At 37.2% G+C, this 17117-nt stretch overlaps 1 protein-coding gene and 1 pseudogene across 2 annotated transcripts in view; one reads left to right on the top strand and one right to left on the bottom strand.

Annotated features, from left to right (window-relative positions):
• Window positions 1-17117, bottom strand: part of LOC306647289 (dynein axonemal heavy chain 12-like) — a 332440-nt gene that overhangs the window by 188340 nt on the left and 126983 nt on the right. The window contains 4 exon segments of the mRNA XM_079116520.1: window positions 15155-15274; window positions 15549-15794; window positions 16111-16350; window positions 16855-17007. Of these exon segments, the coding sequence (XP_078972646.1) occupies window positions 15155-15274; window positions 15549-15794; window positions 16111-16350; window positions 16855-17007 (759 nt within the window).
• Window positions 10062-11944, top strand: LOC306647279 (vesicle-trafficking protein SEC22b-like; annotated as a pseudogene). Its single transcript has one exon. The product of its transcript is annotated as a vesicle-trafficking protein SEC22b-like (transcript).

Below are 17117 nucleotides of genomic sequence, written 5' to 3'. Positions count from 1 at the left end.
TCCATACTGCTTTCCAGAGTGGCTGCACCAATTTGCAACTCCACCAGCAATGTATGAGTGTGCCTTTTTCCCCACATCCACGCCAACACTTATTACTGCTTTTGTTCTTGATAGTAGCCATTCTAATTGGAGTTAGATGAATCTTAGTGTGGTTTTAATTTGCATCTCTCTAATTACGAGAGATGATGAGCACTTTTTCATGTATTTGTTGATCATCTGTATACCTTCTTCTCTGAAGTGTCTGTCCAGTTCCTTAGCCGATTTATTGATTGGGTTCTTTGTATTTTTGGTGTGAAGTTTTTTAAGTTCTTTATAAACTTTGGAGATTAGTGCTCTGTCTAAAGTGTATGTGGAAAAGATTTTCTCCCATTCTATAGGCTCTCTTTTCACATTATTGATTGTTTCCTTTGCTGAGAAAAAGCTTTTTAGTTTGAACGTATCTCATTTATTGATTCTTGCTTTTATTTCCTGTGCTAGGGGGGTCTTGTTAAGGAAGTCTGGTCCCAAGTCAATGTGATGGAGATTTGGGCCTAATTTTTTTTCTATTTGGTGAAGGGTCTCAGGTCTAATTCCTAGATCCTTGATCCCTGGGAGTTGATGGGGCTTTGCATTCATCAGTGACCTCAGTCAGAAAAAATAAATAGTTGGACATACAGTGTAGTCATTTCCAGTAGCTATTTCCCCAGGATCAGAGGGTATAGGCTAAATGTAAATTTAAGCATTTGCAACAGTATCTTGGCTTAGTGAAGAGATAGTAGGAGATGAATACCCACACTTAGCTTCACCTTGAAGACAAAGGTAACTGGAACACACATTCAACATTCCAACCTTTCCAACTATATCTAGAGTATGGCTATTATCATCCCAATTTCAGGGCACAGACATGACATGAAATATCTTAACCTCTGGGAGTCACCAAAAATTGAGACAGCAATCTCAACAAAAACAAAGATTTAAGCAGCACCTTAAAATTTCTGACCAGGAAGCTTGGCAAGATCCTTTTCCCACCCAAGGTCAGTCTGAAAAGATTGGAAGAGGAAGTTTTCTAGTGAACAGAAATCAACACGGAGTGTCAAGAAAAATGAAGAAATGGGAATATAGTCCAAATAAAAGAAACAGACCTAAGTGGATATATGTGATTTAACCAATGGGGAATTAGTTCAAGAAAGCAATGGAAGAATAAACTGAGAGTTTCAACAAAGAAAGTATCTAAAAATTACCAAAGAGAAATCAGAGCTGAAATGAAATGAAATGAAAAATTCAATATGGTAGTTCAAAAGAAAGGATACATGAATTTGAAGATAGGTCACAGGAAGCTTGAAGAGCAAAATGAAAAAAATAATGAAAAAGAGTAAAGACAGCCCAAGATATTCATGGGATATCATCAAGCAGAATAATTTATGTATTATTGGTAATCCAGAAGGAGAAGGAAACAGGGACCAAAAAACCCATATTCAAAGAAACAACGGAAGAAAGCTCCCCAAACCGGGGAAAAGAAGTAGAAAGCTAGATCCAAGAATTCCAAAAGGCATGAAATAAGATAAACCAAAAAAACACACCAAGACACATCTTAAATTGTTACACATTAAAAAAGAAGACAGAGTACTGAAAATGACATTATATATATCAGAACCGCTAGAAGACTATTAGCATATTTCTTAATAGAAAACTTGCAGACAAGAGAGTAGGGTAATATATTCAAACTCCTGAAATTGCCAACCAAGAATACTATACCCATCAACCCTGTATTTTAATAGTGAAGTAGTGATGCTTTCTCAGACAAATAAAAACGGACAGTTTACCACCAAAGGACCAGCCTTTCAAGAAATGCTGAAGAATGTTCTTCAAGCTGAAGGAAGACAATTCTAATTAGTAACTTGAAAACATAAGTGTAAAATTCACTGGTAAGAATAAATATACCTGGAGGCTCAGAAGGCTGAGGCAGGAGGATCATGAGTTCAAAGTCAGCCTCAGTGAGAGCAAGGTGCTAAGCAACTCAGTGAGACCCTATCTCTAAATAAAATACAAAATAGGACTGGGGATGTAGCTCAGTGGTTGAGTGCCCCTGAGTTCTATACCTGGTACCAAAAAAAAAAAAAAAAAAAGGGAATAAATATACCCATGCACGGTGACACATGCCTGTAATCCCAGTGGCTAAGAAGGCTGAGGTAGCAGGATCACAAGTTCATGGCCAGCCTCAGCAATTTAGCAAGTCCCTAAGAAACTTAGTGAGACCTTGTCTCAAAATAAAAAACAAAAAAGGGCTAGAGATGTGGCTCAATATTTAGGGTCCCCTGGGTTCAATCCCTGGTATTGTAAAAGAAAGTAAATATATTGTCAAATCCAAAACAACATAATACCATAATGGCTGTAAATTAATTCTACCTCTAGTGTAAGGAAAAATTATTTAAAATAACAATACAAGGGATACAAATTACAAGAAGAATGACATCCAAAATGTAAAATACGGAAGGAGTGGGAGTAAAAATGTAGAGTTTTTTTAATATATAATCAAAATTGTTATCAACTGAAAATAGCCTGTTATATGTTTTATGTAAGCCTCAAGGCAAAAGCAAAAGTCTATCATGGATAAATAAAAGATAAAAAGATCACAAAGCATATCAATATAGAAAGTCATCAAAGCACAAAGGAAGAAAGGCAAAATGAAAGAAACAAGAGATCTAAAAAATAACCAGAAAAAAGGGGGGATTCAAGATGGGGGGGGTTCAAGATGGTGGACTAGAGGGTGGCTGCATTTCATGTTGCTCCAGGACTCAGGATTCAAAAGAGGAGATATTGAGAGACTTGGAACCAACTCAAAGCAGCCGGGTGAGTCTCTCCCGTTGGGGAGGCGTCCCGGATGGGGCGGTAGTCCCAGAACGCAGGGAACTTTGTGAAGTAGAGCTGCCCGGCGAGACACCCCTCCCCCCGCTGGAGCAGTGAACTCAGACAACTGGGAGCATCGTAGAGAAGGCCGCTCAGCACAGTGCTAGAACTCAGAGCAACCACTGGGGCTCTGGGTGGCTGCCCAGAGGAGGAGCTGCGCGGAGAGCTGTTTGGACTCAGAGCAACCACTCCTGAATGCCAGGGCCTGCCCTGGTGGGGAGGAGGAGGAGCGCGGCGGGTCGCTTGGACTCGGAGTGGCTGCACCAGAGCTCCAGGCGGCTGCTCAGAGGAGGAGGCGAGTGGTGAGGTGTTTGGACTCAAAGTGACTGCTCCTGAACACCGGGGGGGGGGGGGGGTGCCCGGAGGAGGAGCGCGGAGGGTCGCTTGGTCTCAGAGTGGCTGCACCAGAGCTCAGGTGGCTGCCCGGAGGAGGTGTGCAGCGGGTCACTTAGACTCAGAGCAACTCAGAGCCACCGCCCCTGAACACCCGGGGGGCTACCCGGAGGAGGAGAAGGAACGGGGCAGGTCACGTGGACTCGGAGTGACTGCCCAGGGCTACCGGCAGTTGGCAGGGGGAGGAGGCACACAGTGAGTTGCTTGGACTCCTAGTGACTGCTCCAGAACACCGGGCGGCTGTCTGGAGGAAGAGGCATGCGGGGGGTCACTGGGACTCGGAGCGATTGTATGGGGCTCCAGGTGGCTGCTCAGAGGAGGGGCCACATAGCCAGGCGATTAGGTGCAGAGCAGGATCCCAGGACCTAGGAGGCTTCTTGGTGGAAAAGCCGCACAGAGACACGCTTAGGGGCGGAGCGAAGGTTCCAGGACTGCAGGCAGATTCTCTGAGGAGGCGCGGCCTAAGGAGACTCGTCTGCAAAGGGTGAGGCTCCCAGGCCCTGGAGGTAGGTCCAGGCCCCTGGGAACGTTGCAGAGGAAGGCAGCCCAGCCCAGGCGGTAGCTGTAGATTGAAGGGAACCTCTAGGAGGGGAACTGACCAGCGAGACCCCACCACCAGGTGAGTCTTCCCTGCCCAGTGAGGTTTTCCCACAAGGATGGTAAAACCAGAGACACAGGCCCAAACAGGCCTTGCCTCAGCCCGCAGCCTAGTTACCCTTTGGATAACCATTGGTCAACAAGTGGAGGCACCTCTGCCCACTAGCAGGGAATATACCCCACCTGAAGGCCACCACCCCTAAAGGGGCAGCTTCCTTGTGGAGCATTGCGCTATCAACTTCCTCCAAGACTTCAGCCTACTGAAGGCTAAGAGGGCATATACTAGAAATCTTCAGGGACATTATAAGTCAACAGAGGAAATCTGCAATATCTCAGCGGTCCACTGATACCTGAACAATATGAGAAAACAAGGGAAGAAAATGCCCCAAACAAATCTAGATGTTACATCAATAAAACCCAATGACAGCATGGCAGAAGAAATGACAGAAAAGGAGTTCAGAATGTGCATAATTAAAATGATCAGGGAAGCAAACGATGAGATGAAAGAGCAAATGCAGGCATTGAATGATCACACCAATCGACAGTTAAAAGAGCAAAAGATCATTTCAATAAACAGTTAGAGATATTGAAAAAAACCAAATAGACATCCTTGAAATGAAGGAAATAATAAACCAAATTAAGAACTACATAGAAAGCGTATCCAATAGGATAGAACACCTGGAAGACAGAACCTCAGACATTGAAGACAAAATATTTAACCTTGAAAAAAAAGTTGAACAAACAGAGAAGATGATAAGAAATCATGAACAGAATCTACAAGAACTATGGGATATCATTAAAAGGCCAAATTTAAGAATTATTGGGATTGAGGAAGGCTTAGAGAAACAAACCAAAGGAATGAACAATCTATTCAATAAAATAATATCAGAAAATTTCCCAAATCTGAAGAATGAAATGGAAAATCAAGTTCAAGAGGCTTATAGGACTCCAAATACACAAAATGACAACAGACCCACACCAAGGCACATTATAATGAAAATACCTAACGTACAAAATAAAGACAGAATTTTAAAGGCTGTGAGAGAAAAGAACCAAATTACATTCAGGGGGAAACCAATACGGATATAAGCAGATTTTTCAATCCAGACCCTAAGAGCTAGAAGGGCCTGGAACAGCATTTTTCAAGCCCTGAAAGAGAATGGATGCCAACCAAGAATCTTATACCCAGCAAAACTTACCTTCAAATTTGATGATGAAATAAAATCCATGATAAATAAAGGCTAAAAGAATTTACAAAAAGAAAGCCAGCATTACAGAACATTCTCAGCAAAATATTCCATGAGGAAGAGATGAAAAACAAAGAGGCAAATCAGCAAAGGGAGGAATTATCCTAAAGGAATTGCCAAATAAAGGAGGAACCAAGTCGTTTCAAATAATAAATAAATAAATAAATAAATAAATAAATAAATAAATAAATAAATAAATAAAATGAACCAAATGACCGGGAATACAAATCATATCTCAATAATAACCCTGAATGTTAATGGCCTGAATTCATCAATCAAAAGACACAGACTGGCAGATTGGATTAAAAAGAAAGATCCAACAATATGTTGCCTGCAAGAGACTCACCTCATAGAAAAAGATACCCATAGACTAAAGGTGAAAGGATGGGGAAAAACATACCATGCACATGGACTCAGCAAAAAAGCTGGAGTATCCATCCTCATTTCAGAGAATGTGGACTTCAAGCCAAAACTAATCAGAAGGGATAAAGAAGGACATTTCATACTGCTTAAGGGAAGCATAAATCAGCAAGGTATAACAATCATAAACATCTATGCCCCAAACAGTGGCTCATCCATGTATGTCAAACAAATCCTCCTCAATTTCAGAAACCAAATAGACCATAACACAATAATACTAGGTGATTTTAACACACCTCTCTCACCACTGGACAGATCTTCCAAACAAAAATTGAACAAAGAAACCATAGATCTCAATAACACAATCAATAATTTAGACTTAACAGACATTTATAGAATATACCATCCAACCAAGGGTGAATACACTTTCTTCTCAGTAGCACATGGATCCTTCTTTAAAACAGACCATATATTATGTCACAAAGCTAATGTTAGCAAATAAAAGAAGATAGAGACACTACCTTGTATTCTATCAGATCATAATGGATTGAAGTTAGAAATAAATGAAAGAGTAAAAAACAGAAACTACTCCAACACCTGGAGATTAAACAATATGCTATTATATGATGAATGGATAACAGAAGATATTAGGAAGGAAATTAAAAAATTCTTAGAGGTAAATGAGAACAAAGAAACATCATATCAAAATCTCTGGGACACTATGAAAGTAGTACTTAGAGGAAAATTTATTTCATGGAGCGCACTTAATAAAAGAAGTAAAACTCAACAAATAAACAACCTAACACTATGGCTCAAAGCCCTAGAAAAAGAAGAACAGACCAGCACCAAAAGTAGTAGAAGACAGGAAATAGTTAAACTCAGAGCTGAAATCAACGAAATTGAAACAAAAGAAACAATACAAAAAATTGACAAAATAAATAGTTGGTTCTTTGAAAAAAATAAAGAAAATTGATAAACCTTTAGCCACACTAACGAAGAGAAGACGAGAGAAAACCCAAATCACTAAAATTTGGAATGAACAAGGAAATATCACAACAGACAGGATTGAAATACAAAACATAATTAGAAGCTATTTTGAAAATCTATACTCCAACAAAATAGAAAATTTCGAAGACATCAACAGGTTTCTAGAGACATATGAATTGCCTAAACTGAACGAGGAGGACATACACAATTTAAATAGACCAATTTCAAGTAATGAAATAGAAGAGGTCATCAAAAGCCTACCAACAAAGAAAAGTCCGGGACCAGATGGGTTCTCAGCCGAGTTCTACAAAACCTTTAAAGAAGAGCTCATTCCAATACTTCTCAAAGTATTCCATAAAATAGAAGAGGAGGAACCCTCCCAAACTCATTCTGTGAAGCCAATATCACACTGATACCTAAACCAGATAGAGACACATGGAGGAAAGAAAATTTCAGACCAACATCCTTAATGAACATCGACGCAAAAATTCTCAACAAAATTTTAGCAAATTGCATACAAAAACATATTAAAAAGATAGTGCACCATGATCAAGTGGGTTTCATCCCAGGGATGCAAGGTTGGTTCAACATCAGGAAATCAATAAATGTAATTCACCATATCAATAGACTTAAAGTCAAGAATCACATGATTATTTCAATAGATGCAGAAAAAGCATTTGATAAAATACAGCACTAGAAAAACACTAGAAAAAATAGGGATAGTGGGAACATTCCTTAACATTGTAAAGGCCACCTATGCTAAGCCCATGGCTAATATCATTCTAAATGGTGAAAAACTGAAAGCATTCCCCCTGAAAACTGGAACAAGGCAGGGATGCCCTCTTTCACCACTTCTATTCAACATCATCCTTGAAACTCTAGCCAGAGCAATTAGACGGACCAAAGAAATTAAAGGGATACGAATAGGAAAAGAAGAACTCAAACTATCCCTATTTGCTGATGATATGATTATATACTTAGAGGAACCAGGAAATTCCACCAGAAAACTCTTAGAACTCATAAGTGAATTCAGTAAAGTAGCGGGATATAAGATCAATGCACATAAACTAATGCATTTTTATACATAAGTGATGAATCTTTGGAAAGAATAATCAGGAAAACTACCCCATTCAAAATAGCCTCGAAAAAAATAAAATACTTGGGAATCAATCTCACAAAAGAGGTGAAAGACCTCTACAATGAGAACTACAGAACACTAAAGAAAGAAATTAAAGAAAACCTTAGAAGATGGAAAGATCTCCCATGTTCTTGGATAGGCAGAATTAATATTGTCAAAATGGCCATACTACCTAAAGTGCTATACAGATTCAATGCAATTCCAATTAAAATCCCAATGATGTACCTTACAGAAATAGAGCAAGCAATCATGAAATTCATCTGGAAGAATAAGAAACCCAGAATAGCTGAAGCAATCCTTAGCATGAAGAATGAAATGGGGTATCGCAATACCAGAACTTCGACTATACTACAAAGCAGTAGTAACAAAAACGGCATGGTATTGGCACCAAAATAGACAGGTAGATCAATGGTACAGAATAGAGGACACGGACACAAACCCAAATAAATACAATTTTCTCATACTAGACAAAGGGGCCAAAATACGCAATGGAGAAAAGATAGCCTCTTCAACAAATGGTGGTGGGAGAATTAGAAATCCATATGCAACAGAATGAAACTAAACCCATATCTCTCACCATGCACGAAACTAAACTCAAAATGGATTAAGGACCTCGGAATCAGAACAGACACCCTGCAGATTATAGAAGAAAAAGTAGGTCCAGATCTTCAACATGTCGGCTTAGGATCAGACTTCCTCAACAGGACTCCCATAGCACAAGAAATAAAAGCAAGAATCAACCTCTGGGATAGATTCAAACTAAAAAGCTTTCTCTCAGCAAAGGAAACTATCAGCAATGCAAAGAAAGAGCCTACAGAGTGGGAGAAAATCTTTGCCAATCATACTTCAGATAGAGCACTAATCTCCAGAATCTATAAAGAACTCAAAAAACTCTACACCAAGGATACAAATAATCCAATCGACAAATGGGCTACGGAAATGAACAGACACTTCACAGAAGAAGATCTACAAGCAATCAACAAACATATGGAAAAATGTTCAACATCTCTAGTAATAAGAGTAATACAAATCAAAACCACCCTAAGATTCCATCTCACCCCAATTAGAATGGTGATTATCAAGAATACAAGCAACAATAGGTGTTGGCAAGGATGTGGGGAGAAAGGTACACTCATACATTGCTGGTGGGACTGCAAATTAGTGCAGCCACTCTGGAAAGCAGTGTGGAGATTCCTTAGAAAACTTGGAATGGAACCACCATTTGACCCAGCTATCCCACTCCTTGGTCTATACCCAAAGGACATAAAATCAGCATACTACAGAGATACAGCCATATCAATGTTCATAGCTGCTCAATTCACAATAGCCAGATTGTGGAACCAACCTAGATGTCCTTCAATTGATGAGTGGATAAAGAAACTGTGGTATATATATACAATGGAATATTACTCTGCCATAAAGAACGATAAAATTATGGCATTTGCAGGCAAATGGATGAAATTGGAGACCATCATGCTAAGTGAGATAAGCCAATCTCAAAAAACTAAAGGACGAATGATCTCGCTGATAAGTGGATGATGACACATAAGGGGGAGGGTGGGGGGAGTTAGTGTTAGTGTTAGGGTTAGGGTTAGGGTTAGGGAGGGGGACAAGAATGGAGGAAGAAAGGACTGTTTAGAGGGAAAAGAAGGGTGGGAGGTGTAGGGGGGAAGGGAAAAAATAATAAAATGAATCAAACAACATTACCATATGTAAATTTATGATTATACAAATGGTATGTCTTTTACCCATGTACAAACAGACAAACAACATGTATCCCATTTGTTTACAATAAAAAAAAAGAAAAGAAACTGTGGTATATATATACAATGGAATATTATTCAGCCATAAAGAATGATAATATGATGGCATTTGCAGGCAAATGGATGAAATTGGAGAATATCATGCTAAGTGAGATAAGCCAATCTCAAAAAAACAAAGGACGAAGGATATCGCTAATAAGTGGATGATGACACATAATGGGGGGAGGGAGGGGTTAGTGTTAGGGTTACAGTTAGGGTTAGGGAGGGGGGCAATAATGGAGGAAGGAAGGACTGTACAGAGGGAAAAGAGGGGTGGGAGGGGTGGGAGGAAGGGAAAAAATAAGAGAATGAATCAAACAACATTACCCTATGTAAATTTATGATTACACAAATGGTATGCCTTTACTCCATGTACAAACAGAGAAACAACATGTATCCCATTTGTTTACAATAAAAAAATAACCAGAAAACAATTAACAAAATGGTATGAGTTTGTGCTCACATACCAATAACTACTTTGAATATAACTGGATTAAATTCTCCAATCAAAAGGTATAGAATGGCTGAATTAAAATAAAAACGAAACAAAAAAAAAAAAAAAACCAAGACCAAAATATTTGTTTTAATATTTTATCTTAAAGAACACCCAGACTGAAAGTAAATGGATGAAAAAAGATATTCTGGAGGGAACTGAGGTAGAGGTGTGACTGAAGCCGCCGAGGAGGAAGTGAGGACTATGCCTCAGGCTGCCCGGGCCAGTGTGGGGTCCCTGTAGCCAGTGAAGATGGTGTTACTTACGATGATTGCCTGAGTGGCAGACGGGCTCCCACTGGCCGCCTCAATGCAGGAGGACGAACAGTCTGGCCGGGAACTTCAACAGTATCAGAGCCAGGCTAAGCAACTCTTTCGAAAGTTGAATGAACAGTCCCCTACCAGGTGTATCTTGGAGGCAGGAGCCATGACTTTTCACTACATTATTGAGCAGGGAGTGTGTTATCTGGTTTTGTGTGAAGCTGCCTTTCCTAAGAAGTTGGCTTTTGCCTACCTAGAAGATTTGCACTCAGAATTTGATGAATGGCATGGGAAAAAGGTGCCTACTGTGTCTAGACCTTATTCCTTTATTGAGTTTGATACCTTCATTCAGAAAACCAAGAAGCTCTATATTGACAGTGTGCTCAGAGAAACCTAGGCTCCATCAACACTGAATTGCAAGATGTACAGAGAATCATGGTGGCCAATATTGAAGAAGTGTTACAACGAGGAGAAGCACTCTCAGCATTGGATTCAAAGACCAACAATTTGTCCAGTCTGTCCAAGAAATACCGCCAGGATGCGAAGTACTTGAACATGCATTCCACTTATGCCAAACTTGCAGCCATAGCTGTATTTTTCATCATGTTAACAGTATATGTGCGATTCTGGTGGCTGTGAAGTAGTGAATCCAGTCATTGATAAGGGAGAACATAGAACCTGGCAGGTGTATGTTTTCAGGAAGCTGAGCTCATAGGAATGTGTATTAGAATCCAAATGGAACTTCTGCCTCTAAAGACCTTGCAAGAAAAGACATCCTGAAAATGAAAGAGTATGCCTCATTTATTGAAGCTTAACCCTTTGTGGAAAGTCTCTTGGGGGCAGAGGCTTTCTCTGGTGCTAAGCCATTTACATTAGGGAACAGTAGATTGTTTTGTTTTTCTCCTCCCAGTACATTTTTAAAACAGCACTGACTGGGCATTCTCATTCTCTAATGGAGCCATCAGTGAGATTTAAGTAGCCAACCTGTGCTAGCAATTCCTTCAAAGAAGGCAGCCCTTTGGGAAGTTCTTTTGACTTTAATCAACATTCCTTTTGTTGGTGACATTTGTGATTTTTCAGTAATCTGAGTTTTTGATGCCTTTCAAACAAGACTCCAAGTATGTGAAGGTTAATTACTGTGCTGCACTAATCCTGTCTGTTGGCCCCTATAGGAGTTAACCTTTGTTGTTTTCCTTTTATTATATTTTGTTTGTTGCACAATTGCTGTAGGGTTAAATGAATTATATTAAGATGCCGTGAAATTGTAAAGCACTCCTTGATTAAGAAGCTACAATTTTTCTCTCATTTACTCTTTAAACAAAAGACTTAAATTAGTTTAGGTTATTATTAATTTTATTTCACTGCTTTTGGTTTATATTGCTATAACAACAGGGGTATAGCATAGGATGGCTAGAGGCCCCTGGCTTAAAGAGAAGAAAGGCCCAGCCTAGTACTACAGCTTTGTCTTGCCCCTTACTTACATTATAGTTTTCCCTACTCTGTTTTTCTCCTGCTAACATTTTTGAAAATTCCCCTTTATCCATTAGTTTTATGTACCATAAACATCCTCTCAGGATATTCTCACATTTCAAAGTGGAAACTGTTCAGCTATATAGTTAATTAAATTTGAAATCTCTGCAGATGAACTAGTTACACTGCTACTTTTATCTAAGAAACTCTGAGAGCCCCTCATTCCTGTTTCAGTTTATGCAAATTCTTTAAGAATGTTCTAAAAATAAATAACTCATTTACAATGGCTTCTATTAATCAATAAAAGCACCTATATAAAAAAAATATTCTGTGCAAACAGAAATAAAAAAGGAACAGGTTAGCTATACTTATTTGAGACAAAAGAAGTTTTAAGTCCAAAACAGTAAAAAGGGACAAAGAAGGTCATTAAACAGTGACAAAGAGATCAACTCACCAAGAGGATATGACAATTGTAAATATACATGCACTCAAGAGGAGGGTACCTAATTATATAAAGCAAACTTTAAGAGACCTGAAGAGAGACATAGATTCCAACAATGTGAAGGAGATTCCAATATTCCACTTTCAACATTGGACAGATCATCCAAACAAAAAAATCAATAAGGAAATGATAACCTTGAACTATACTTTAGACCAAATGGAGCTAACTGACATATATAGAACATTCTATCCAACAGCAATAGGATTGATCATGGATCATGGTAGGCCATGAAATGAGCCTTAACAAATTTAAGAAGATCTAATCATATCAAGTATCTTTTCTGATATGAAAGAGAAAATCAATATCAAGAGAAACCAGGGAAAATTAACAAATGTATATTGAAATTGAACAATATTATACTGTATGCAAATACAGAAATGATATAATGAATCCAACCATTGTGCATAATTTAAATGCATCAATAAGAATACAGAAAAAAGAAGTCACATAATATGCTCCTGAATAATTATTCTTCAAAGAAGAAATTAAAGAAGAAAATTAAAAAATATCTTGAGACAAACTTCAGAAATTTAGCCAGGCCCAAAGCAACTTAGACTTTGTCTCAAAATAAAAAGGACTGGAATGGTTAACCCCTCTGGTTTCAATTCCTGGTACCAAAAAAAAAAAAGCCTAATGTTATGCCTTAAGGAACTAAAAGAAAGAGAAAGAAATAACAGAAAAAACTAAAACTAAGCTCAGGGTTAGAAGAAGAAAGGAAATAACAAAGATTGTAGCAGAAATTGAAGATGATACAAATGAATAAAAAGATATCCAATGTTCACAGATTAAAAGAATTAACATTGCTAAAATGTTCATATTATTCAAAATGATCTTCAGATGAAATGTAATCATTATTAAAATTTCAATTTTGTTCTTTACAGAAATAGAAAAAAAATCCAAAAATTCATATGAAACCACCAACTACCCAAATAACCAGAGCAATGTTGGCCAAAAAGAACAAAATTCGGTACTGGATTTCAAACAAATCACAAAGCTATAAAAACCAAAACATCATGGTCTTGTTATTTGTCCACTAGGATAGGAAAGATAGCCAAGAAATAAATGCATATACCCATGGTCAACTGACTTTTGAAAAAGGCACCAAGAACACACTTTTCAATAAATGGTGTTAGGACAACTGGCTACACATATCAGAAGAATGAAAATGGAACCTTACATCACCCACTATATAAGGATCAACTCAAAATGAATTAAAAATCGAAATGTAAAATCTGAAACTACAAAACAAATAGAAGAAAACACAGGGGAAAGCTCAGTGACATTGGTCTGGGCAGAAATTTCTTAGATCTGACCCAAAAGCACAGGGAATGAAAACAAAAATAGACAAATGGGATTTTTCACATTTAAAAACTTCTTCAGAAAGAGCAAAAGAAATTTTAAAAAGACAAATGGAATTTTTTTCAAATTTAAAAACTTCTTAGTAAAAGAGTAAAGATATAAGTCATGGAGAGGGAAAAAAATACTTTGGAGCTAGTACCCTAAATATTCAATAACAAAAACAAAAACCCACTTAATAATGGGTAAAGGACTTGAATAGACATTTCTCAGAAAAGAGACACAGAAATGACTAACAGGTATTTTTTAAAATACTCAACATCTCTAGTCATCAGAGAAATGCAAATTAGAACCAGAAGGAGCTCTCACCTCATTCCTGTTAGATTAACTATTGTAAAAAAAACAAAAAAAAATATTGGTGAGAACATGGAGAAAGGGAACTCATACACTATTAGTGGTATTATAAATTAGCACATGCATTTTGGAAAACAGCATGAAGATCCTCAAAAATTTAAAAATGGATCTACCATATGATCAAACAATCCCACTACTGGCTATACCCAAAGGAATTGAAATTAATTATGCTAAAGAGATGTCTGTACTCCCATGTTCACTGCATCAGTATTCACAATAGCTGAGATATGGAAACTATCAAAGTGAATAGGTTTTTAAAACATGGTATGTAAACACAATGGAGTATTATTCAGCCTTAAAAAAAAAAACAAAAAACTATCATTCGTGATAACATGGATGAACCTAGAAGACATTATGTTAAGTGAAATTAACCAGTCTCAGAGAGACAAATACCATATGATCTCCCTTATATGTGAAATATAAAAAAGTCAGACTCACAGAAGTAGAGTTAAGTGGTAGTTACTACTGCCTGAGGGCAGGAGCAGGTGGAGAGGGAAAGAGGAGTCAAGGGGTATGAAGTCTGGTTGAATAGGAGAAACAAATTCTGGTGCTCTATTGCATAGCAAGGTGATATAGTTAATAATAATGTATATTTCAAAATAGCTAAGACAGGGTTTTAAATGTTCTCACCACAAAGAAATGATAAAAATACAAGGTAATGAATATACAAATAGATTTGGTTGGATGATTTCACAGTGCATAAAAGTATCAAAACATCACCATAAATATAAGCAACCATTATTTTTCAATTAAAATTTAAAACTTTAAAAAAGAAAATTTGGTATGATTCAAAATATACAACATGATGACTTGCTATAAATACATATTGTGTGATAACTAACACAATCAAACTAATTAACACATCCATCACTACCCATCATTACTATTTATCTGGAAGGGAGTGAAGACTACCTACTTTAGAAAGAAATAAGGTCAGTACATTAAATTTGAGAAGCAAACCCTTATTCTGTTAACTGCAGATGTTTTACTACTTTCATTTCTGCCTGAAAAATATACAACACTAAGTATTACAGTATGCATGCTAGAAGGTATTATAAATCACAAGATAGGAAATTAAATATTTATTCTCTTACAAAGAACATTATCTTTGACCTAAATCTTAACATGTTAAACCTGGTAACATTAACAGAAGGTACCAAAATTTACTTATCCTAATTAACTAAAGTGGTAAAATAGACTACCATCCTCCAAACAGAGTAACTTCACTAATTTAATAAAACTTTGTGAACAACTGAGCCACCAGTTGAATTTGTTGTGCAAAGCAAGTCATTCTCATAGGTTTACTTACATTATAGTCAGCTTCAGGAAGTTTAACACCAGGAAATAAGTCACTAGTTATTCCATTAAATAAAGGTATGTCATGTGACAGAAACTTTGGTTCATTCACATCTTTAATTGATCGAAGAAGCTAAAAATCACAAAAAAAAGGACAAAATAAGTCAAATGCCTGCATTTATTGCTCTATTCCACCCTTCTAACCAAAAGTTTATTTTACATTTCTCCATGAAATTTCCATAGTGAAAAATAAAAATAATAAAGGTCCTTATATTCATATAAAGAATAATAAATAACGTAACCCAAAACTATAATTTCAACCCCACAGAGAAAGACTTGAAGCAACCCCCTCACTTGTGTATACACACACACACACACACATACACACACACACATTTAATACTTACCAATATATCTTCATTTTCACTAGGATATTTTAGTTTTAGGTTTCCAGCAGCCACTAAAACTGCTTTTACTGCTCGCATTCCATAGTCATAATGAAACTGTGATGAGAGCTGCTCTGAGCAAAGTCTGTAGGTCATTACTATCTTCACAGACAGAGGTTTTGCATTCAAAAATCCATAGGAGTAGAGGGAGATTTCTGCTATAAGGGCATAGTTTGGAACCATCATAGCCACCGTTCTAAAAAGTACCTGCAATGTATAATAAATGAAATATTTACATAAAATAAGTCATGTTAAAACTAATTATAAGCATTCAAAAAGATAATGTGTTGATATTCAAGTTCATTCCCCCCACAGCAACATGTTTTCATAAACTCCATGATTTTTTCAGTAGTACTTTAATATTTTTATGTGCTGAGTATTTTTTGGATGTCTAAAAAAAGTTTTTAGAGGCATACCTTGGAGTTAAAATGGAAATAACAGACACATGGGAAGAATTTCAATATTTTGAATGAATTATGCTGTTATTTGTGATTAACAAACTTATGCCTTCAACAAATATTACCTTAAGGTTGTCTGGCAATTCAGAACGCCCTGCATAGCCAGGATTCATGGTAATAGCTACAAAACAGTTTGGATTGAGTTTAAGTTCTGTCCCTTCAAAAACAAACACTTCCAACTTCTGTTGAATGGCTCTCTGAATGCAAAGGATCTGTTGAGCTACCACTGACAACACTTCCAACTCAATTCTATTAAATTCATCAAAGCAAGCCCAAGCACCAGAAGAAGCCAATCCTTTAAAGAACTAAGGGAAAAGAATAGAAAAAAAAGAGAGATGATTGTTCTTAGAAAATGTCATCAATTTTTTTTGTACCAGGCATTGAACCCAGCAATATTTAACCACTAAGCAACATCCCCCACCCTTTTTAATATTTTATTTAGAGACAGAGTCTTGCTAAGCTGTTTTAGGGCCTCACTAAGTTGATGAGGCTGGCTTTGAACTTGTGATCCTCCTTACCTCAGCCTCTCGTCACTGGAATTATAGGAGTGTGCCACTGTGCCTGACAGAAATGTTATCAAGTATTAAAACAAATATTTAAACTTTTGAGTAAAAATTGAAAGTTAAGTTTGATAAAAGTCCCAAGAAGAAAAACAATGCTTTTAACTCCAAAGCCAACATTCAATAAATGCTTAAGCCACACTGCAACAGTATTTAAACATGAGTCTGCTTCATCAAAGACTTAAGCTATAAAGACTTAAGCTATAAAGTTTGGATCATTTAATATTATCAACTCAGGCAATGAACTACCTTTCCCATTGCCAGATAATCTAGCCCATCTGAACAGTTGAATACCACACACTGTACAGCAAGAGCTTTAGCCAAGTCCTTGGTAGTTTCAGTTTTTCCTGTGCCTGCTGGTCCCTCTGGAGCACCTCCAAGGTTTAAATAGAAGGCACCTATCTGAAAAGGAAAATATATATGAAAAGAAATCTATGTGTCACTAAAAACAAACAGATAATTATTTACCAAATGGATTTATTCTTAGTTGTAGCTTCAGAGAAGCTATATTT

This window comes from Sciurus vulgaris (genome assembly GCF_902686455.1).
Source record: "Sciurus vulgaris genome assembly, chromosome: 16".
Taxonomy (NCBI): Eukaryota; Metazoa; Chordata; class Mammalia; order Rodentia; family Sciuridae; genus Sciurus; species Sciurus vulgaris.
Note: the sequence above shows the minus strand (reverse complement) of the source record. Positions and strands in the feature narration are given on the sequence as shown.